The sequence below is a fragment of the Macaca fascicularis genome, chromosome 17 (genome assembly GCF_037993035.2).
Source record: "Macaca fascicularis isolate 582-1 chromosome 17, T2T-MFA8v1.1".
Taxonomy (NCBI): domain Eukaryota; kingdom Metazoa; phylum Chordata; class Mammalia; order Primates; family Cercopithecidae; genus Macaca; species Macaca fascicularis.
In genome coordinates, this window is record NC_088391.1 from 5,416,258 (window position 1) to 5,440,886 (window position 24,629).

Genomic DNA, 24,629 nt, shown 5'->3' on the forward strand with positions numbered 1-24,629 from the left:
GATTAAATTTAGCATCACCAACAGTGGAACCACCAGGCATTACATCCTCCTGCAGTAATTCAATATGAAGTACGCAGCATCTTTCCTGAAATGCAAACTCTGAATTGCATCTAGTACCTACTTGACAGCAGCTACAGTAGACAGAGGAACAAGTTAAATTACACCATGAAGAAACAATCAGACAAAAGCAGAAAGTGGGAAAACTACAACTGGTCTGGTACAAAAGGTCAATGCAGAGGGGAAGAGGTGACCGGCTGTTCAACACAGAGACTGATGGGCTATCACCAAATGCAGTGCACAAACCTCAGCTAGATACTGACGCAAAACAGCAGGACAAAGGCCATTTGGGAACTAATGGGAAAACAGAACTTTGTACAAATGGTTCCATCCCTCAGGAGGGGCACGGTTACACCACAGTAACAAAGAGCCCAAAATCTCAGTGGCTTAAAACAAAGATTGATTTCTTGCTCTCACTTGTATCACAATGTTTCAGAAGTGTGATGCTCCCCAGCCTGTTGCTCTTTAGGCAAGAGTAATTCTGAGGCGGGTGCGGTGGTTCACGCCTGTAATCCTTTGGGAGGTCAAAGCAGGTGGGTCACCTGAGGTCAGGAGTTTGAGACCAGCCTGACTAGCATGGAGAAACGCCGTCTTCACTAAAACGAAATTGTGGTGGCGCATGCCTGTAATCCCAGCTACTCTGGAGGCTGAGGCAGGAGAATCACTTGAACCCGGAGGCGGAGGTTGTGGTGAGACGAAATTGCACCACTGAACTCCAGCCTGGGCAACAAGAGCAAAACTCCATCTCAAAAATAAATAAATAAATAAAAATAAAAAAATAATAATAACTCTGCATCCCTTGAAGAACAAACGAGATGTTTACTGACCATGATGGATGGTTTACAGCAGTGTTTCTCAAAGTATGATTCCCCAACCATTTGCATCACAATATCCAAAATATTGCTAAATGCAAACAATTTATTGGTATGCAAATGATTTTAACTCCAGAGTCCCAACCCCTAACTACTGAATCAGAAACAGCACACCAGGGCTAGAGAGTCTACTACTAGCTTCTGAAAGTTCCTTTCAGTTCTGCAGGCCACTATTTTATAAAAGTTGCCATTTAAATGGATATTTTACTTTGCTAGAAATAACTAGAGTAGCACAAATACTGTTTATTGAAATATCAGGGTTTCATGTTTACATTTTCTTATATCAAGTACAATGGTATATATATTCTTTTTTGAGATAATTATTCTAGATTATAGGCTTTCTTCTAGATGTAAGTTCCTAAAACTTAGTTTACATTGATACCTAGATACATATCTTAAACAGTCTCCAAATTTTCTTTAATTAATCAAGGTATGTTAATGTCACTTGGAATTCTACATGGAAAAGCCAACAAAATAACTAAAACTTGACTAATGAAGATCAATGTCACTAATAAAAGTCTGCAACTGTAGTAGTAGGTTGGTGCAAAAGTACTTGCGGTTTTTGTCACCACTGTCGATGGCAAAAGCCCCAATTACTTTTGCAGCAACTATATAGTTTTACAGATGATCAGCATTTAATCCAACTTAGCATGTCAACTGGAAATTTTTCAAAATTTTAAAACTGGCCTTCTGCAAAAACCCCTTTTTCAAAACAGGCTTGACTGACACCACCTCCCTGCTCTGCTACCGGACCAAATAAATTGAATTTGTTTTTAAAGAGTTCCCTTCATCTTTACTCAAGATTCCCTGAGCTACTTCTAGCCTAGGTGACCTTTTCAAAACACCCTCAATAAAATTATCCTCTTCTCAGCCAGTCATTTTCTTCCTCATATTTCCATCCAGATCTGCCTTTGGAGAGACATTTCACCTTGAATGTCTGTACTCACCGGACCCTGCCTTCCATCAAGCTGGCAAGGGCACAATAAAACCCTGATTGTTACATGAGCAAGTGACAGAAACAAAAGGAAAACTTAATGACATTATTACCTACATCTGATGGGCCTTTTAGCCCACTATACCTATTTTAAATATTCTGGAAATTATTTTTGTATGAAACAGGTATGATTTATCAACAAACTTTTGGAAAATAAACTACTCAAACCTTATGCTGTTATGTTAATGTAATAGGCAAGTCGACTTGCCTACGTGAGAAGGAAAAAAAAAAACAACTACAACTTGATTCTATTTGTTTTATCCAGAAGAAAAACATTCAAAGTAAAATGTGAACATTTAATTACCTTTAAATAATATATGAAATAATTTACATGCTATACACTTCCAAACACACTGAACATAAATCCAACTTTATAAGACATACACAGTCTGCTTTTGCCAACATATATCCTGTAGGTCACTTAAGATGTAACTGATTTCTCAGTCCACCTGTGAGCATATAAACACACAAATATATGTCTAAAGTTGAAGATTAAGATAATAAACCAGAGTTGAATACAAGAAGTCAGCCACAGAAGATTCTAAAACCACAATCAGTGACTGGAACACCAAGGCACAAAAACTTCCCTTTGTAGTCACAGAGATTAAGTTTCCATTCCCAGTGCTTAAATATGGAAGCAGTATTGGTTAATCACATACTATATTTTATAGTGCATTTCTGTTGCTGTTTAAAATGGAGTATTTTTTAAATTACATAATGTATTACAGAAAAGCATTGGAAAAATAAACAGGATTAGATAAGCTCTCATACAATAAAGCTTTTTTTTTGTCTGAAAAAGATGTTTATGTTCAAAACTAATATAATAGAGGTGTAACACAAAGCAGCATGAGGGACCCTATGCAAACTGCCTAATACTCAAATTGTACCTCATGCCACCATGTTATTTAAATTTTCAATTTTAAAGCCAGTTGGGTGATATTGCTAATTCCAAGTGATAGTTTTGGGGTTTTTATGTTTTGTTTCTTGTTTTTTGGTAATTTAAAGATATGTACTTTAATAAACAGAATAAACAGCAAATATAACATGGCAAAATGAAATCTTTCCCAGAGTGTAAGTTGCTTTTGTTAAACAATAACTTTGTAGTAGAATCTCTTTTTCTTTTTTTCTATATTTAACAAGAAGAAAAATAATGTTCCCCATAGAAATGACTTCAAAATTCATGCAACCATGCACAACCTAAACTATCTATACTTCCTTTTTTTATTTACCCAAAAGTTTTTGGGTAAACTGAAAGTTAGATACTCCAGGAACAGCAACTCATTGAGCAATAAGGCAGTTAAAAAATATACGTATACATATACTATTCATTGTTTCTAAGAACAGTTTTAGAGCTTTCGCTCTTTAAACTTACATAGTTGTGAAAGAAATAAAGCCAACCACAAAATAAGAATCAATGGAATGCAGTAATCCATATACAAAAGACAGTCAAATGTGCTTATACGTATTCAAGAAATCAATAATCTGTCTAAGCTGTAAATAATAAATTACCAAATAGCACTAAACAAATTATGATCAGAATAAACCTTCAGTTTCATTAATTTTGAATACGAAAGTGGGGCAGGCTAAATGTGAACAGTGTACTTCTACAAGTGTTTATATAGAAGTATTGTAGCATGCAACCCCAGCAGTAATGAGAGCACAATTCTTTACAAACAAAACAAGGCTGACCAAAAGAAAAACAAAACAAAAAATCTTGTTGTAGGCTGTAAAACGTAAGGGTAAAGAATCCACTGGGAATTTAAGGCTTTCTTAGAAATATTTTTCATGGCACTTCAACATTAAATATCACTAAAAGGCAAAATATGTAAATATTCATAGTTACAAAGCTACATAATTGAAAGCACATGCCATATCATTTATTAAGAAACTATGTTGTCAAATTTTGTTTTCTTGAAGTTAAATTGTACTTAAGGAAGGCTATTTATGTTTGGCTGAATTAACATAAATCATAAATGTCAATTCCTTAGTGTACAGTGCAAATTGTGTTTTGAGTAAATACATCAAATACCACTCATTTCTTACAGAATTGAATGTCATTCCTTGCTGGAAATGCAATTCAAATGACTTATCTCTCTCCCAAGGGCAGTTATTATCCTTCCTTCAACTATTAGCCTACTGTTAAACCCTAAAATTGTTATTAGACAAATTCCTCTTGGTCATGCTTACAGACCATCCTCACAATAATCCTTTTCTTGTATTGCAATCATTGCAGAAAAAACTCTAGGAGCCTAACAGGTCATTCTTGCCACACCATACTCTAAGCTGACCACAGCAGGTTCTGATTTAGAAAACTCTTCTGCATATTCACTATAACGATTATCTGCCAGGCTGCTGCCCTCTATAGTTCGAAGAGCATCATTTACGGGTAGCAGAGTCTGCTCTTTAAAACACAGGGAAGTTTTGAGGGTAGGTGATTCAGGATGAACTGAATGCAACAATTCCTTGGTGAGGATGCCATCTGTTTGCTTATTTTTGCGCTGTTTAATTTTCTAGAACAAACACAAATTTGAAAAGAAAATTACTAACTGCATATACCACAATATGTTACATGAAAAAAGAAAACATGCTTTTTGCAAAATATGTTCTCTGTATGTATAACAAAACTAAATCTCAAAAAATTAGAAACATTTAATGCATATGACATGGTTGAAAATCCTAATTGTGTACAATTTTTTGCTGTGGAAAATTGTTAGTTTTTATGTTTATTAAACAAACAATCCAGCAAGACTTGACTGCAGGCGATCACTAGGCTTCCACACTTGAAATGGACATATATTACCTAGAAAGCATAACAGTTAAACATTTATAAAAAAAAGAAATGTATATGAAACATCCACCCTGAAAACACAACGAACAATCTTGTGTAGCTAAAGGGCTCACTGTATGAAGAGTTTTTCTTACATGGTTTTCCTACAGTGGCTTGTTAGGTAAAAATAACAGATTTTAAACACAACAGAACTTTATTTTTTTAACAGAAGATTTTTAAAGTGTCCTGTGGCAGAGTATCATGCTCTCTAAATTCTTGGACTGTCCCGATAATCCTGTATTACCTATTAACCTGGACTTGCCTCTCTTGACCATATCCTTCTACAATTTACTCAAGCAGTCATTACCTCCTTATATAAAAGATGACTAAGGTAGACTCCTGCCTGAGAGGTAGGCGAGACAGTCTTACTGTTATAATTGTCTAGGATTTTAAAAATATATATGTACTTACTGATCCTTTTTGCTTATATAGGATGGCAGAAAAAACATTATAGGAAAGTCTTAGGGTAGAGAGGGGTTTGTTAAACAAGACACACCCAGAAAGCATAAAACATTGACCAATTTGACATGAAAATTCAAAACATCTATATATAGCATACCATAGAGTGGAAGACCATAGGTTGGACAAAGCCATTTGTAATATATATAACTAACAGAATTAGTGCCTGGCATATAAACAACTCTTACAAATCAATAAGAAAAAGGCAAATATGCCAACAGAAAATGAGCAAAGATTTGAACAGTCCGTTCACAGAAAAGGAAAACCAAATGGTCAACAAATATGGAAAGTCATTTAACTTCATTTGTAATCATGGAAATCCAAAACTGAAAACAATTTAAATATTCATCCATAGCTGAATGGATAGACTATGATATATTCATACAATAGAAAGTTATACAGTAGTTACTAAAACAGATGAATAAAAGCTGCGTGTATCAATATGGATAAATGTCAAAACAATGTTGAGCAAAATGAAGCACATAAACAGTATGGTAACAGTTTTAAAACATCAGTTTCTTAAGCAGAGTGGCGGGTATATGGGCATATACATTGTCTGTTTCCTTTTACACCTCATACAAACATTATAGATAGTCTTTGGTATTTTTTCAATACACAATAAAAATATTTTAAGTCAAGAAAAACAGTATTATGAATTGTGGATACAAACATATATAGTAAAAGTGTAACAACATGCACAAGAATGACTAAGAGCAAATCCAGCACAGTGAATCTGCAGACCTCAAAATACATGGGTGAAGACTGGCTAAGAGTATAGAGGGTCTTCAAATAGATCTATGTTTTCTTTCTTTTTTTTTTGTTTGTTTTTGTTCTTGAGATAGAGTCTTGCTCTGTCACCCAGGTTGGAGTGCAGTGGCACAATCTCGGCTCACTGCAACCTCCGCCTCCCAGATTCAAGCAATTCTCATGCTTCAGCCTCCCAAGTAACTGGGATTAAAGGAACACGCCACCATGCCTGGCTAATTTTTAAAATTTTTTTAGTAGAGATGGGGTTTCGCTGTGCTGGCCAGGCTGGTCTCGAATTCCTGACCTCGTGATCCGCCCACCTCAGCCTCCCAAAGTGCTGGGATTACAGGCATGAGCCACCACGCCCGGCCTATGTTTTATTTCTTAAAACAAGAACGAGAAAGATCTGAGGCATATATACTAAATGTTAAAATCCCACAAAAGCTAGCTGGTGGGTACACAGGTAGTTATTGTATTTATCTATACATTATGCTATATACTTCCAGTATTTTAATGTATTTTAAAATACAAAGAAAGTGATTCGAACTAACATATTCAACCAAAGTAGGGTTGACCTGATTTTGAAGCAACTGCTTACTTCAGAAGTTTATATGCTGATTTACACCAACAATACAAGTATTAGTCTAATCGTAAACTAATTTCACATTCCAAATATATTAAATTAGATACTTCAGAATACTTACAGATTCTAGGTCTTTAATATCTTTCTCTAATTGTTCATTTTGCTCATTCATATTCATAATTATATTAAATACAGACTGCCTAGGATGCAGTGTTCGATCAAATTGGTGGTACATGTTCCTCCAAAACCTTTATGACAAAAAAAAAGTTTCAATAAATTGTGTTTGAGAAAATTCAAATATAAATACTTCAATGATGTCAACTTACTTAAAATTGAAAGATATTGTATTTGGCTCCAAAACTGTAAATCTGTGAGATTTGGAACTGTAGAGAGGATTTAAATACTTCTTTTGGTCTTCCAAAAGAAACGGCCACAGGGAATAAGTCTTCTCCTTCAACCTTAATGTAATGAGAAAAACACAGAGATCTTTCCTATAGGTGCAAAGTAGTAATGGTAATATTCATTTTTATAAACCAGGCGATGGCTTCTGAAGCAGATTTAAATTTTAGTTTTTTCTTCTATTCACAGTCCAACCTTGTATCACAATTCCGTATTCTCTCTAATCTCCTTTTTCATTCATAATTAGGTAATAAATAAAGCCATGTTTCTTGAACACAACACAGGTATAACATTTTCTCTCACAACCATATATTTTAAGGGATTCCTCTCAACTCACACAATTTCAAAAACTTGGTCTCTGTTTCATCTACTTCAAATCACCACAAACATACACACAGAACAAGACACTAATGTATCTTTCTGTCTGGCCTTCTTCTCTTAACCCTACATCTGGGCTGTAGGGGCAAGTACCACAGGGCAGGAACACATGTAAGTGTGAGTGGGTACAAAAAGGGAAACAGGCCAAATCAGGATATTATGCAAGAATTTTAAAAACCAATTATTTTGCAAATCTAAGAGTAGGTGGGCAAAGGTAAGAATGGTTTTAGACTGCACATTTACCAAGTAAACATAGTGTAGGTATCCAGAGGGAAAGCGGAAAATCTCCTCATTTTTCCATAACTCCTAAGATGACCCATAGGTGTGTCTTAGAGAAAAACTACTAAGAAATATCTACTTTTATTTCCATCTTACCATGTTTGATAATGTTTGGCACTAATTAAGAGTAGTTTTTCCTAAAACAGCTCTGTACTCCAGGAAACGAGTCACCTCTGTGCTCCAAATTATAATGAACAGTTTTGAATCACTGTAGCACAGAGCTAAAGTCTCAGTGTTCTTTGATTGTTCATCTCCGCCGTTCTCTATTCACTTTTTATTCTCTTTACACATCTTGAGAATTTTCCACATGCTCTCAGTTCTGCTGTTAACTCTGTTGGGAGTGTGAGCATGTGGCTATCTTCAAATACTACCAGATTTAGCTTCCTCAGTATGTCCCTTGGATGTTCAAAAGTCTGTTAAGTGCTCTTTACTGCCTACTGTAGGAGGCAGTAAAGAAATCCAAACTCAGAAGCCCAACCTAAAACAATATACACAGGACATCTAAGACCTACTCCAGAGATCTTCCTTGTAGCAAAATTTAGGCAAAAACCCCTATCCCCAAAGATTGGTCAGGAAATAACATGAACTAGGGTCAAGTAGTGTCTCAGAGCTTTTCTCTGGACAGACGCGCTAGAGTCAACACAGCTAGATTTACTTTCCCCCAAAGAACTGTCTGTTTAGAAATGTGGGGAGAGCTATAAGGCTCCATCTTACCTTAAAACAAACCAACAGTTTAAAATATTTTACACCTTAAAACTAGCGACCAACACACTCTGGGAAATTAAACAGCGTAAGGATTTCTCTGTTCTAAAATATATTAATGCAGACTGGAAAGAAGCATGAGGGGACTTCCCAGGGTGTTGGCAATATTTCACATTCTGGGTTCTGGTGACATAGGTGTGTGAGTTTGGTAAGATTTACTGAGCTTCATACTTACGCTATATGTACTTTTCTGTATGTATGCTACACTTCAAAACACACTTTATAATGTGTTTTTCCTATTAACTGAAAGGCAGGGGAATATTAGAAGGGTACTCAGCTTTAGAAATACAAAAAATAAAATCTTTACAATAAAATTTCAAATTGTCAAGGTATTTTATTAATTTCAACCACGATTTTTGTTAGACCTCGGCTAAGTAGGGGGAAAAGGAGACCCTTTTAATTGAATCATCTTACTTGAGCTCTTCTCTTTCCTTTTGACAATTTCCAAGGAAGTTTCCAAACTGGCATGAATGAATATGTTCATGGATCTGAAGAAGAAATGCTTCACTGAATTCAAAGGCTTGTGGAAACTGTTCGGTCAAATGCCACACACATTCCAAGAACTGAGTAAACACTGGTGAGACTTCCTTTGGGTCACCATCCAAATGGCCACACCTAACCCCACAGAAAGTACAAGCTTTTAAAAACACCTCTGAAAGAGTCCATTGTTCAGGTATTGTTAATCTTAAACACACAAAAACATTCCTAAAGCACTGTTATAGTAGCACAAAAAACTAGAATTTTTATTGAAACAATTTATGAGTTTTTAAACTACAGCTTTAAAGGATCTGTTACCATCTCTAAATATAATGCAGCCAAAAAGGAAGGTAATAGTCATAAAAATTAACAAGTGTACTAGAATTGAAAGAAATTACAGAAAAAAATTAAACATCTTCATGTAAAATACAGTAAAAACCATGACACTCTTACCTCCCACCACGCATGTGAGTTCATAAGGAACAGAAACATTTTGGCATTCTAAACTTGGTTTACTAATTTTATAAAATATATGACCATGTAACTGTGACTCACCTCTCTGAAAATTTATGTCCAAAAGAGATCCAATCCTTTTCTATTAAAACCTTAATGAGAAAAAGTAAAATTCACTTTCTGACTACTTTCAATTATTTTGTTTAGGCTGGATTAAATCTTATTAGTTTAAAAACAGTATTTACTGTACACTTTTAACTTATAAACAAAACAGCACAAAAAACCACAGGCAAAAGAATGCCAAAACCTTGATTCGAGGTGGGGTTAAAGAAGAATAAAAATGTATAAAAAGAAATACAGTAGTTTTGTGACTTAAATTATTTCCATTGAACTTATTACATTTTAAGTGAAAAGAACATGTTATAAAGCAGTATTACATTTAAGTTTTTGTATGTACGAAGATGACGTATCATAGGAAAAAGGCTAGAAAAATGTAAACCAAAACTGCTAACAAAGGTTAACTCTAGGTGGTAGACTGAGGTGGATATTTTAAACCTTTTGGCTTACTTGTACATTATTTATATTATTTATACACTACTCTTTTGAAGAAAAAAAACTAATGATAAAAAGACCAATTATTTTAATCAAATCATCTTACTTGGGTTCATGTTCAAATCCAAGTGTTAACATCTATCCTCTTGAATGGACTGACTTTATGTTTTCCTTGCTGCAGCTTCTCTACTTACCCACTCCACTGTAAAAACAGATTTCTAACTTTTTCAGTCTAATCTAAACAAATATTTGTAGTATTTAGTATACTTTATCACTTCATTATACAGTCATCAAGCACATTCTTTTCATAGTGTCAAAACTGCCAGTTTTAGCTTCTCTGAGTTTTCTCAAGCCTCTGCTTTTGGCAGAAGGCTATACACCGATGTGGCTGAGGATGCAGTCGCTGGAGCTCAGGCACAGGCTCCAATCCCAGCTTCACCACTTTGTGTGACCTTGGCCAAGTGATCTTTTGGCTGGAGCTACAGATTTTATTCTGGTCTCTCTGCCACTCTTCTGCACAGCCACATTTAAAGCATAACTCAGTATCTTTCTCACTAAATGTATTCTTCGGCTTCTCTCAGTGAAGAGCCAGAAAGCAGCACCATCCGTCCTGGCACCTAATTCAGAAACTTCGAAATCATCCCAGAGGAAGACTCCTCTCCTCTATCCCACATCCAATCCATGACCAATTCTTACTGACTCTACTTTCTTTTTTTTTTTTTTTTTTTTTTGAGACAGAGTCTCACTCTGTTGCCCAGGCTGGAGTGCAATGGTGCAATCTTGGCTCACTACAACCTCCACCTCCTGGGTTCAAGTGATTCTTCTGCCTCAGCCTCCTGAGTAGCTGGGACCACAGGTGCACACCACCACGCCCGGCTAATTTTTAGTAGAGACAGGATTTCACCATATTGGCCAGGCTGGTATCAAACTCCTGACCTCATGATCCACCCGCCCCGGCCTCCCAAAGTGCTGGGATTACAGGAGTGAGCCACTGCGCCCAGCCACTGACTCTACTCTCTAAACATCCCTGGAACCCTGGAACCCATCACTTCCCCTTTCACTTGTGTGTTCCTCTTTTAGTGTGGTAAAATTAAAAACTTTTGTCTCGTAAGTTATTGTAACAGTGTCTACACTGGCCTCCTAGCCTCCATTCCCACTCCCTCTGGCCTTCAAGACACCAAGCCATCTTTTTAAAAAGCACATCTAATCAAGTTACTGTTTGCTTGTTTAAAACTCTTTAATAGCTCCTATTATCCAAAGAGGGGAAAGCCCCATTCCAGCCTTCTCTTCCTCAGGCCCTGACCCCACTCTATTCCTCTGCACCTAAGCCCTCTATTCTAATACTCACTCTGAACTTCATCCATCACACATTACCTGCAGTCACCAAAAGAGGTTATGCTTTGGTTCACACTGTTCTTATTGCCTGGGAAGCTCTCACATGCTCCCCATTTATTACCTAATTTCATTTGGATGTCTAATAAATAATTAAAGCCAAATAAGGTAAAGAAAATATTCCTTATCATATACTCTCAAGGTAAGCTGAGCATTGTTTTCTTATCAGCAGCACTCCCGCTTGGCCTGTCCCAGAGTCAGTGTGTTAGCAGCACAAAATAGCGGTGCTGAAAAGGGACTGGTGATTTTTAATCTTCCCTTGTTTTAAGATGGCACTGTATTTAATAATTCTAAACTCATGAAAATTTTCTAACATCTCTTCATTTAATTATGAGTTAAGATGTAAATTTTGAAAACATAAGTTAATCTGATCACACGTTTAAAAGCAAGCAAATAAAAATCTGATCATACCTTTAAAAGCAAAGAAACAAAAAGTAGGAACTAGGCCTTTATCTTCACAAAGGAGAAAATCTATTCAACCAGAAATTTTATCTTCAGATATAAAACATGGCTAACATGTTATTACACTTACAAATGCAGGTGCTTTAAATAGAAGGTTTCCTTCAGAATTTAATTTTAAGTACTCTCATTTGTGCATTGTTGTATTACATTATTTGTATTTGTTAGATAAAAATGAGGGACAAAATACTGAATATTTCCATTGCAACATTTTAGGAAAAAAAAGTTATTTAAATCTAAAGTTTATTGTCAGTGTTAGCACACATGGAAATGTGTCTAATTCATGGTTTCCCAACCTCAACAGTACTGACATTACAGGCCAGAACATTCTTTGCTGTGGGGCTGACCCCCCAGCAATAATTTTATGCATTATAAAATGTTTAGTTAGCAATATCCCTGGCCACTCCCACAGATGCCAGTCTCATCATTTCCTTTAGTGCAAAATTGTCTCCAACACTGCCGAATGTCCTCTGGAGGGACATAAAATTACTCCTACTTAAGAACCATTGGTCTAACCAAATAAATCCTTACCATGAATCCCTTGATTGTCCTGTAGTAGGAATCCAATAAAAGAGAACCCAGGGAACAAACCTGGGAAGTCCTATCCCAACCATCGGAACAATGCACCAGCACACTTGCATTTTCAACTGTTATTGCCTAAAAAGAAAGATCACATACATTCTAGCAACTTTAAGGTAAACCAGTAAGTTCTACTTGAAAACCATACTACCAGGTATTGTGTTACAAAGAAGTGCTATGCCTGCAATGATGTCACAGCAATGATTTCCAAAATATGCAACAAAATACGGTAAAAACAAAAACACAAGCAAATAAACAAAAAACAAAGAAAAAATGCTGCTTCGAAGTACTTAGGAGCATCTTTTTAAGTTTCTACATTAAGTGCTACATGATATTTTTAAGGCTGAGAATAAAGTGAAGCTCATTAAAAAAGTAAAAAATAATAAAAGTTACCTGATGAATAGATACCAGCCCCCAACAGAATGAATCTACTCCTTCCCAATCATTACAGACCCCAAGACCAAACATGAAAGATAGTGTTACTTTGGCCAAGAAGATTGCAGCATCCATAACAGCTTTGATATGGCGAAGCCATCCTGAGCTCTCCAAACCGGAGTAGAAATCATTGACGGAAAGCCCTTTAGTGCCATTGACTAAAAGAGGGATAAAAATATTTCAATTAGAATATGGCTAGAGTTTCTGTGGTTTTTTTTTCTCAAGATCTTTCTAGATAAGTGAATTAAGAAAGAAGACAAAATAAATAGGCAAGACTCTATAAATGAAAAGATGCTATTAAAAGCTCAATAACTGATTCTTGGATATATTTTTCTATTATTCCTGCGCTTACAAAAATGCTCCAATCTCTTTAAAAACATTGTAGCACAAGCATCTAACTAAAAATAATCTTCTATTTTAATTTTTTAAATTCCATACTATGACTGGAATATTTAAATGAACATTACCATAAATTAGTATTTACTGTACTGACTACTCAAGAATATCTATCTAATAACAATTTTTTTGCAAAACCATTAGAATTGTTCTAATACAGTAGCCACTAACCAAATATGGCTACGAAACATTTGAAATATGGCTTGTCCAAACTCAGATGTGTAGTAAGTGTAAAATACACACCTGATTTCTAAGAGTTGTTGAAAAATATCTCATTACTGATTTTTTTATATTGATTACATGTTAAAATAATGTTTTTAATATATTAAGTAAGGATATCATTAAAATTAATTTCACTCGTTTCTTTTTAATTTTTAAAATGTGACCACTGGAAAATTCTAAATTACATGTGACTAGCATTAGATTTCTTTTGGACAAGGGTGCCTAAAAAAGCAAGCAATAATATACCTTCCAATAATTTCTGAAGGCTGGACCTCATGACATGAATATTTTCAATTCCAACAAACTGAAATCTAATATTGGAATAGTTGTCTTCATTTTCATAACCTTTTCCAGCTGCTCTGTTGGCCATTGCATTTAGCTAAAATTAAAAGTTTTAGAAATTTAGAGACAAATTACTTTTCTCTTTTAATTTACCAAAATATCATGAAAATACTAAATAAGCTGTATTTTAGCTAGGAGAGAGTTTAAAGCAACTCATCAAAACTGAATAAGCTACCATCCATGTTTTAATAAGTAAAAATGCCACGTTATTAAATAGTAAAGAAGGAAATAATTAATATGATTCTTATATAATGGAAAGGTCAAAGTTCTCATAAGTTCATGAAACCAATTCATTTATGTTTTTGTCAGTTTTCCATATGTTTGTAATATTTTAAAATTAAAAAGAAATAAATGTCTCCTATCTGATTTTTAAATGATTCAGTTGAGCAGAGCTGGCTGGGGGACTTTTCTTTTACAGAATGAACCTATAAGTTTATTTCAGAACAAGCCTAGAGCACTGATCATTCTGAGAGCCACAGGGACCTGAAAATCAGATCTGAAATATGCTTCAGATTACTTGAGGTCTTCTATCAGAGAAATTATTGGAGGCCCATACACCATATAATATGGCATATAACCGGCTATCGAGATACATCTCTGAGAACTGGGCCAAAAATAAACTGGTCTCCAGGAAAAAATAGATTGCTCATAGGCCCATGGTCTTTAGCTATTAGATCAAAATGTTGTCAGTGGTCCCCTTAGGATCTGTCATGCTCAATTCTTCCAGGCTAGGATTTCATATAGTATGTTAACACAATTTATTAAAAATTCTTATGAACGTGGATAAAACGGAGCCTAAATTAGAAGAAAAGGAGCTCTTCATTTTGTGGATTTGACCTCAGTTTGGTAACAAGTACAGTTAAATTGTATCCTACTGACTGTAAAATCTACAGTTAGATGTTAAAAAATGCTTCCACATTACTACTTGATTTACATTTAACTAGTAAAACAATCAAAGAATGATATATTTTCTGTGAAGATAATTATATAAATAAGAGCTACGAGGTCCTGAAAAAAAATCACTGTATCAGACCTCATCTTCAAAAATTCTCATATTACAATAACCTTTTATATCTAATATTATCTAAAAAGTGTTCTAGAATTTTTCTTATAAGAGATATCACCAACACTCTCAACTCCTAATAGTCTTTTATTTTAAATAAAAGATTATCAAAGTTATCAATTTCAATTTTTAAATGATAATAATAATAATTATTATATATATTTTTTGTCACTCAGTCTGGAGTGCAATGGCACGATCTCGGCTCACTGCAACCTCTGCCTCCTGGGTTCAAGCAATTCTCCTGCCTCAGCCTCCCAAGTAGCTGGTACTACAGGCGCCTGCCATTGCGCCGAGCTAATTTTTTATATTTTTAGTACAGACAGGGTTTCGCCATGTTGGCCAGGCTGCTCTGGAACTCCTGACCTCAAGTGATCCACCCACCTCAGCCTTCCAAAGTGCTAGAATTACAGGTGTGAGCCACTATGCCCGGCCAAATAATTATTTTTTTTTTTTGAGACAGAGTTTTGCTCTTGTTGCCCAGGCAGGAGTGCAATGGCGTGATCTTGGCTCACCACAACCTTCACTTCCCAGGTTCAAGCGATTCTCCTGCCTCAGCCCCCTGAGTAGCTGGGATTACAGGCATTCACCACCATGCCCGGCTAATTATGTATTTTTAGTACAGACAGAGTTTCTCCATGTTGGTCAGGCTGGTCTCAAACTCCTGACCTCAGGTGATCCACCCGCCTTGGCCTCCCAAAGTGCAATTTACTCAACTTAATCTCTTCTTCTGTTTTCTAAATTATCTTTTGTGAAATTGCATAATGATGAGAATCACTTCTAAAATAGTGACCATTCCCTTCACAAAGCTGCCTAAAAGCCACTTGCGTTCTATATTGCTCACTCGCTTTTTCTCATTGCTCTCTCTTATTTTCTCATCATTCCGGATTTTTGAAGAAATCCTCACTATAATTCTGCCAATGTCCTTTTGTGTAGCCCACCAGCTCTGCATGCGACGCTATAACAAAAATTAAAAGTAATGTTAGCTATTACCACTGAGGATTTTAATTATTTTAGTTTTAGGATCCTATATGAATTGCTTGTTTAACTATGTTAATAAAAAGATGAGACTCTGACATTTGTCCCAATGATAACAATTTGGCCCCATAGCACAGATGCCTAAGAGAACCCAAATTCCTGTTCACTATTTACAATTCTCTGGTTCAAACTCTTTCCTGACTTAACTGTTTTCCTTATTTTCTTGAATATTTCAAGCTAAAATCCATTATTTTAGCATAAAAATGTTTTGCCAATTGAAAATTCTACAAAAAAGAATAATAAGAATTTAGAATGGGCGCAGTGGCTCATGCCTATAATCCCAGCACTTTGGGAGGTCAACTGAGGTGGGTGGATCATTTGAGGCCTGGAGTTCGAGACCAGCCTGGCCAACATGGTGAAACTCCATCTCTACTAAAAATACAAAAAATTAGCCAGGCATGGTGGTACGTGCCTGTAATACCAGCTACTCAGGAGGCTGAAGCAGGAGAATTGCTTGAACCGGGCAGGCAGAGGTTGCAGTGAGCCGAGATCACACCACTGCATTCCAGGGTGACAGAGTGTAACTCTGTCTTAAAAAAAAAAAAAAAAAAAGAAGAGTAACAATTTATTTTTCACAACACACATTTTATTATTTCTTCACAATAACATAAGATTTAAATACTAGCAAGAGTTCTCAATATACAATTCAGCTTTCCTGAAATTATATATATCAGAAGACATAAGAAATCACCATGAGCTACTCAGAAATTGGTCTTCTAAATTGGTATCCTTTAAATAAAGGATTGATTTCCTTAGTATGATTAACCTTAGTTAATTTAAAACTAGGATTCAGATATTTTATATATGGGCAAGTTTATTAGCTCTCATTAGTAAAGTAATAAAGATAATTAAACTAGCAGACTGTACTGTATTTAAAATACATACTTTTGGCCTGGTATCCATGACATACATATAGCGATTAACTGGATTGGCTTTACTAATGGCTTGAAGCAAATGTTCATCCTCCAGGCACCTGGCACTGAATCCAGAGAGTGGTTGACTACATCGACAAATGGCAGCCTATTTTTTTAAAGAACAGAAAACAGATTATGCAAATATCTCTAAAATGTGTCTTTAAAAATGCTTACAAGAAAAAAAGCCAAAAGTGTTAAAATCAAATATAACAATTAGGAGGCATTAACTTTAAGATCCTCTTTGAATTAAATACTACTTCAGTATCTTGACATTCTCTAAGTTTTCCCAATATTCTCTTCTCATAAGAAAACTACCTCCTTATCTAGTTTGATTTAAAAACCCTGGATCCTAAGAACTAACACCCAGTCAATTCTCTGTTAAGTAACCTTCTGTTAAGTAACCTTCTGTTAAGTAACCTACTGTTAAGATGCCTGCATTCTGCGTTCCATTTAGATTACAGGATACTTCCAACTGACGTTCAAGTAAAAGATTAGTCAATAAAAATAGAACAAGAATTTTTAAGTAGCATCATTAGAACTTTTACTTTCTAAAGGCTTTAAGATCTCTAATTAGAAATCAGCAATCTTAATATAAAATGAGAAAAATAAGCTTCAATTCAAATTTGGGTTAAAATACAGTCAATCGAATAGCGCAAGAATATCTATAAGTAGTGAATGGTTGGATTCATTATTTACTGTTTTTTGTTTGTTTGGTTGGTTTTTGAGACAAGGTCTTGCTCTGTTGCCCAGATTGGAATGCAGTGGTGCGATCACAGCTTACTGCAGCCTTGACCTCCTGGGCTCAAACAATCCTTCCAACTTAGCCTCCAGAGTAGCTGGGACTACAGGAACACACCATTGTGCTTGACTAATTTTTGTATTTTTTGTTAAGACGGGTTTTTGCCATGTTGCCCAGGCTGGTTGTCAACTCCTGGGCTCAAGCAATCTGCCCACCTCAGCCTCTCAACATGCTGGAATTACAGGCATAAGTCATCATGCTCAGCCTACTATTGTTTAAAGTCCTAAAAAAAGATTTAAAAGATTTAGACCCATATACTTTTTCTCCAATGCAAAACAAAAAAACATACAAATTCACACAATTGCATATTTTAAACTCACAAAATAAAACCATGAAAATGATAAAATAGTAGAAAATGAGTATTGCCTAATTAAATTCTTTTCAGACCTACTTTCTGATTTGTTAAGTTGTTCACTGAATAACTATTTTCAGCCCAACTTTCCAATAAACAATGTTTACACATATGGCTGTGTCAAGACAGGCCATAACCATTTAACCTCTCTACGATTTATTTGTGAAAAGTAGATTAGAAATTTCTGTCTAAACCCTTACCCCTTTGCCTCTGCTCCTTCCCAAAATCCAAGTCAGGTTCTAATAAAGAAAGTTAAAATGTATAAAACCACAGGGACAAAGAGAATGGGAAAAAAGACATAGAGATGTCAATAAAATCTGGGGAGATGATAGCTGACTAGCAAGTGATACCCAATTTTACAGGACAAAGAAAGCTGCTAACTCCCTTAAGTCAATAAGAAGCAAGGTATTTTGTGCAGCAAAATCCCAAAAGGCTCAAAACCTCTGAAGGCTTGAGCAGGGATATAACTGAAAAAAAGGAGAACTGGTGGATGTCTGCATGGGGCTAGCTAAGACCATCAGACTCCCTTACCTTGAAGACAAGGTTTATTCTATGATGAGGATGAACCTGAAGACTCTATAGACAATACACACAGCTGTGGGCAGGGGTGAAGCCCTATACTCACAAAAACTAGGAGCATTAAGTAAAGTCTACGTAACAAAATGTGAGATCCTGCCACCACTCTTTTCACCCTTGGATCACGGCCAGATTTACTATACACATTGGGACCAAAATTAGAGGTTTCTTCTTTAAGGAAACCAACTTATACAATAGAAAGAATCCCAAAGCCAGGCACAGTGGCTCACACCTGCAATCCCAGCATTTTGGGAGGCCGGGGCAGCTGGATCACCTGAGGTCAGCAGTTCGAGACCATCCTGGCCAAATGGTGAAACCGTACCCATCTCTACTAAGAATATAAAAATTAGCCAGGCATGGTGGCACATGCCTGTAATCCCAGCTACTCTGGAGTCTGAGGCAGGAGAATCACTGGAACCCAGGAGGCAGAGTTGCAGTGAGCCGAGATTGTGCCACTGCACTCCAGCCAGGGAGACAAAGTGAGACCTTGTCTCAAAAAAAAAAAAAAAAACTCAAAAAAAAAAACTCAAAAAAAAAAAAAAGGCCGGGCGCGGTGGCTCAAGCCTGTAATCCCAGCACTTTGGGAGGCCGAGACGGGCGGATCACGAGGTCAGGAGATCGAGACCATCCTGGCTAACACCATGAAACCCCGTCTCTACTAAAAATACAAAAAACTAGCCGGGCGAGGTGGCGGGCGCCTGTAGTCCCAGCTACTCCGGAGGCTGAGGCAGGAGAATAGCGTAAACCCGGGAGGCGGAGCTTGCAGTGAGCTGAGATCCGGCCACTGCACTCCAGCCCGGGCTACAGAGCAAGACTCCGTCTCAAAAAAAAAAAAAAAAAAAGAAAGAATCCCAAGATTCAAACCATTCCTGCACACAAACTTCAAAACAGCTTAAATATGAGAAGTTGGCCAAGAAACAGGTATTTGAAAGACATGAAAGACAAAAACACTAAATAAACAGAAAAAAATGGAACTCTTAGCAAAACAATAACTAATGTGGGAAGCATGTTTTAAAACTTTAACATCCTCAAAGAACTAAAACATCACATCCAAGAATAGAAAACTATCTTTTTTTTTTTTTTTTTTTGAGATGGAGTCTCGCTCTGTCACCCAGGCTGGAGTGCAGTGGCCAGATCTCAGCTCACTGCAAGCTCCACTTCCTGGGTTTACGCCATTCTCCTGCCTCAGTCTCCCAAGTAGTTGGGACTACAAGCGCCCGCCAACTCGCCCGGCTAGTTTTTTGTATTTTTTAGTAGAGACGGGGTTTCACCATGTTAGCCAGGATGGTCTTGATCTCCTGGACCTCGTGATCCGCCCGTCTCGGCCTCCCAAAGTGCTGGGATTACAGGCTTGAGCCACCGCGCCTGGCCAGAAAACTATCTTAAAAAATTTCAGAAAATAGGAAAAGCTCTCAGATATTAAAAACACTACAGCCAAAAAAAAAAAAAAATAAAATAAATAAATAAAAAGGATCTAAGACACAGACTGGAGATAAGGTTGAGGAAATCTTCCAGAAAATACAAAAAAATGAAAAATAAAGGAGAAAGTTTTAAAAAAAGAAAGTAGAAGTTTATTCTACAAAGCCCAATTTTCAACTAATAAATTAAAAGTACAAAGAAAATTAATAGAAGAGAGGAAACTATCAAAGAAATAGAGAAGCAAATTCCCAAAATTGAGACCTGAGTTTCTAGATGAGATTTAAAAAGACATTACTGTGAAATTTCAGAACAGGCAGGGCACGGTGGCTCACACCTGTAATCTTAGCACTTTGGGAGGCCTAGGTGGGTGGATCACTTGACATCAGGAGTTCAAGACCAGACTGGCCAACATGGTGAAACCCCATGTCTCCACTAGAAATACAAAACCAAGTCTCCACTAGAAATACAAAACCAAGTCTCCACTAGAAATACAAAAATTGGCTGGGCGTGGTGGCAGGTGCTTATAATCCCAGCTACTTGGGAGGCTGAGGCAGGAGGATCGCTTGAACCCGGGAGGTAGAGGTTGCAGTGAGCTGAGATTACGCCATTGAATGTCACCCTGGGCAACGAGCGAAACTCCATCTCAAAAAAAAAAAAAAAAAAAAAAAGGAATTTCAGAACACTGGGGAAAAAGAAGATTCTAAAGGTTCTCAGAGAAAACAAAACCAGGTCACAAAGGACTGGGAGTCAGAAATGGCACAGAATTCCTCAACTTACTTGCTGAGAGACAAGGAAGTGACTTACCCTCTTTGAACTTCAGTTTCCTACTTGAAAGTCACAGGTAATTAGTAAAGCCTACCTTACAAAGTCAGGAAGACATGCATATAAAGCATTTAACATACAGTGCCTCCTGGCCTTCTATTAGCAGGCTACAAAGGTTAAGTTTTACCAATATAAGCAAACCTTATTACAGCATCTCACTATAAAGATGCCTCCTCCACTGCTTCATGTTGCAAAACCCTTTTGATTTGAGTTTACTATTAAAATGGTACTCTGAAATGCCCTTGGTTCTCTCTCTTGTCTCAGCGGTCATCTTATCAAAACTAACTGGTTTTCCCAAATATAAGCAGAATCAAAAGAGAACCACAGGAAAGAAAGAGGATCCTATCTGTTAACTAACTGTATTATTTTCAAGTCACTGCTGGAAGGAAGGGAGGGTCAAGAAAAGATGACAAGAAGTATGAAAATTTCTATATTTGAGTAGTTTTGTTTTAAATTTGCGAAAATGTAATTAAACAAAAAGCCAGTGCTTCTCCATTAGCAATCTTTTAATGTAAAAAATAGTGTTCTTGATCCAGGCAGTGGCTCACATCTGTAATCCCAGTATTTTGGGAGGCCAAGGCAGGCGGATCACTTGAGGTCAGGAGTTCAAGACCAGCCTGGTCAACATGGCAAAACCTCGTCTCTACTAAAATTAGCCAGGCATGGTGGCATGTGCCTGCAGTCCCAGGTACTCAGGAGGCTGAGGCACAAGAATTGCTCGAACCAAGAGGTGGAGGTTGCAGTGAGCCAAGATCGTGCCACTGCACTCCAGCCTCGGCAACACAGCAAGACCCTGTCTCAAAAAAAAAACAACAAAGTGTTATTTAAGATACTTAACCCTGAAGATGAGTTATACCTTATTTCTAAAATCAAAAGAAAAGCATCCTACCTCCTTATCTTGATGATAGTAGGAAAGAACTGGGAATCTTCCCTTGCTCCGGAACTTGGAACTACCAACAATGATGGGTTTGCTTGCTATCCGGGGAACATACAGTTCTCTGGGGTACGTTTCACAAATCTGTAAATATGAAACCAAACATAACCATTGTATCTCAGTTCAAAACCTCTTTAAACACCTTGAAACCTTATTAAACGCAAGAACAGCACATTTCAGTACACAGACAACTTGCTATGCTGACACTCTCTAACCCTCTGCTATTAACATTTTCTGAATTTCTCCAAAACGTTGTTAAGGTACCTTGTAGTCCCGGTTGGCATCAGACAACTGCCAGTGAGAATTTGGCACTCCCATCCTCTTATATTCCTCAGCGAGATCAATGAGCTGCCAGCCTTGTAGTCGTTCTGAATCATTTTGTTTGGGATTATAAGAAAATGCATAGAGATCTTCATATTTTGCTACAGAATACAAAATTTTAAGTGTTAGGTGCAATTTATAAGACATACTACAAATAAATGTAATTTTACAGTTTTTTCCTTCATTTTTCTCTTTACAATCTTCAAAGAGATGGCTAATACCTGAATATATTTGATATTCAGTATGCAAATGATTATACCTAAAAAGCACACACATCAATCTGAGATGGGATTTTTTGTCATCAGCAAAAGTAAAGCTAATAAATACAGTTAGACTTACATGTTAAATCCTCTACTGCAGTATTTCTTTTTCTTAAAAGTAAAATTATAAAGACACTAATAGACATTTTCCACTAATCACTTTCCCAAATGAGATGTAAACTAGACTAACGTTATAATGAGAAGCTAGAGACAGCATATAGAACATGAAATTGCATTATACATCCCTATCGGACACTGTCAACTAAAAACAGCAACTGTTGCACAGAGCTCTTGAGGCGCTTTGGAATCATCTTTACTATAAACTCTGGCTTGAGACAATGGGATGTTACAGGCTTATGTCCTCAGAGAGAAGAATGAACAAAGACCTGCTCTGAGACCACTCTTGTAGGCAGCAATCCAGACTGCTCAACCGAAATCCAGTCCAACACAGAATTCAAGTCATGCTGGGGGAAGGAAGTCACCAGATCCACAGGGCATAAGTAGTGATAAGATTCTTCTTTAGTGGCTCACGCCTGCAATCCCAACACTTTGGGAGGCCAAGGAGGGTGGATCACAAAGTCAGGAGTTTAAGACCAGCCTGGCCAAGATGGTGAAATCCCGTCTCTACTAAAAATACAAAAATTAGCCAGGCGTGGCAGTGGCTGCCTGTAATCCCAGCTACTCAGGAAGCTGAGGCAGGGAACTGTTTGAACCTGGGAGGCGGAGGTTGCAGTGAGCTGAGATGGCGCCACTGCACTCCAGCCTGGACCAGAGAGTGAGATTCCGTCTCCAAAAAAAAAAAGTTCTTCTTTAGGACTGAACTCAACCTTACTTCTACTCAAATAGAATTCACCCTCTCTTGTTTCTCTGCTCATCTTCTGTATCTCCCACTCAAATCTATTAAATATTTTAGTCCCACTGCTACCAAAGGACCTTGACCTTCCTTAACTTTTTATTTGTAATATCAATTTCCAAGTCATTCTCTTTGATTGTGAAATACCCTCTTAAAAAATATGTTGTGCTACTTGCTATCAATAGACTTAAAAGATTAATATAAAACTGTGGTTTTGTAAGTCTCTACTATAAATGCTTTACTTTTTCCTTACCATTACCCCTTCCGATTATACCATTCTTAGATCAATAGTTTCTAATTACTTTCAGGCCAATTTGGGGGAGATAGAGTACACAAGAACCTGACAGAGTATAAAAGGATAAAATAACAATAATAAAACATTAAATAAAGTATCTTAGATAACCCATCTCAAAGTGAGCATGCAAGCTTTGGTCTCTAAGAACAATACCTTGTTTTGACAGTTGTAGCAAAGAGTTGTAAATATCATGGCAATCTCTTTCTCTGGGAACAATGAAATGCACGGTTCTGAAGTTCTTGCACTGAATCACAAGGGGACATCCAGAAGTAGTCAAAGCAAGTTTCTCTACTGAGGCAATATGGTGGTGTAATATCTACAGCATGAAAAAACATCCCGGTCATCAACATGGAAAGCACTGAATATTCTCTTCCAGAATGCATAAGTTTAAGAATGTCCTCCTCAACAAAAGTTGCAAATGTTACATACTCACTCAAACTTCAAGTTTTTTTTTTTTTTTTTTTTTTTGAGACGGAGTTTCCCTCTGTCGCCCAGGCTGGAGTGCAGTGGCCGCATCTCAGCTCACTGCAAGCTCCGCCTCCTGGATTTACGCCATTCTCCTGCCTCAGCCTCCCAAGTAGCTGGGACTACAGGCGCCTGCCACCTCGCCCGGCTAGTTTTTTGTATTTTTTAGTAGAGACGGGGTTTCACCATGTTAGCCAGGATGGTCTCGATCTCCTGACCTCGTGATTCGCCCATCTCAGCCTCCCAAAGTGCTGGGATTACAGGCTTGAGCCACCGCGCCCGGCCTAACTTCAAGTTTTTAAATGACTGAATGCCCAAGGCAGAAATATGGGTGTCACTCTGATCCCTCCTCCATCTCTCCACATACTCAATACATTATCAGACCCCGGGAACTGCATCGCCTACATGTTTCTGTAACCTATCCACTTCTCTCTCTCTCTACTGTCACATCCCTAGTTGTAATGTCCCCACTGTTTCTCACCTGAACTACTATAGATAAACATCCTCCTAAACGCTCTCTCCATATCTACGCTTGACCCTCTGATCCATTTTCTACAACACAGTAGTGAACACTGAAAAGCAGACTAAAAAAAGGAAGGCAATCTCGTCATTTCAAGTCCCTCTCCCGATCACTGACTATGTTCTAGTGACAACAGCCTTCTTTTGGCTCTTCAAATGAACGAAGCTCCTTCACACATGGTCAGATGCTCCCACTAAATGGAATACTGTAACTCTACATCTTCATCTAAGAACTTCTAGACACACTTCTGGCCTTTGCTCAAAACTCATAATATCACCAAAAGTGTAGCCTGACATGCCCCACAACCCTTCCCAAGTAAGTTAGGCCCCCTCCCTTT

General features: G+C 37.0%; 1 protein-coding gene across 3 annotated transcripts in view; it reads right to left on the reverse strand.

Annotated features, from left to right (window-relative positions):
* Positions 1 to 2,165: 2,165 nt before the first annotated feature.
* The window catches only part of MTMR6 (myotubularin related protein 6), a 53,714-nt gene continuing 31,250 nt past the window's right edge, over positions 2,166 to 24,629 (reverse strand). For 2 of the 3 annotated variants that reach the window (XM_065533076.2, XM_005585508.4), the window contains exons 3-14: positions 23,461 to 23,623; positions 21,843 to 22,000; positions 21,534 to 21,662; positions 16,648 to 16,782; positions 13,569 to 13,701; positions 12,753 to 12,862; positions 12,222 to 12,347; positions 9,390 to 9,439; positions 8,772 to 8,972; positions 6,866 to 6,997; positions 6,661 to 6,787; positions 2,166 to 4,433 (exon numbers count right to left, since the gene is read on the reverse strand). In XM_065533076.2, the coding sequence (XP_065389148.1) occupies positions 4,173 to 4,433; positions 6,661 to 6,787; positions 6,866 to 6,997; positions 8,772 to 8,972; positions 9,390 to 9,439; positions 12,222 to 12,347; positions 12,753 to 12,862; positions 13,569 to 13,701; positions 16,648 to 16,782; positions 21,534 to 21,662; positions 21,843 to 22,000; positions 23,461 to 23,623 (1,725 nt within the window). In that variant the 3' untranslated portion in view covers positions 2,166 to 4,172. Of the gene's footprint in view, positions 4,434 to 6,660; positions 6,788 to 6,865; positions 6,998 to 8,771; positions 8,973 to 9,389; positions 9,440 to 12,221; positions 12,348 to 12,752; positions 12,863 to 13,568; positions 13,702 to 15,568; positions 16,036 to 16,647; positions 16,783 to 21,533; positions 21,663 to 21,842; positions 22,001 to 23,460; positions 23,624 to 24,629 lie in introns of those variants that run through there. The other variant, XM_074021736.1, reaches the window with a different exon arrangement.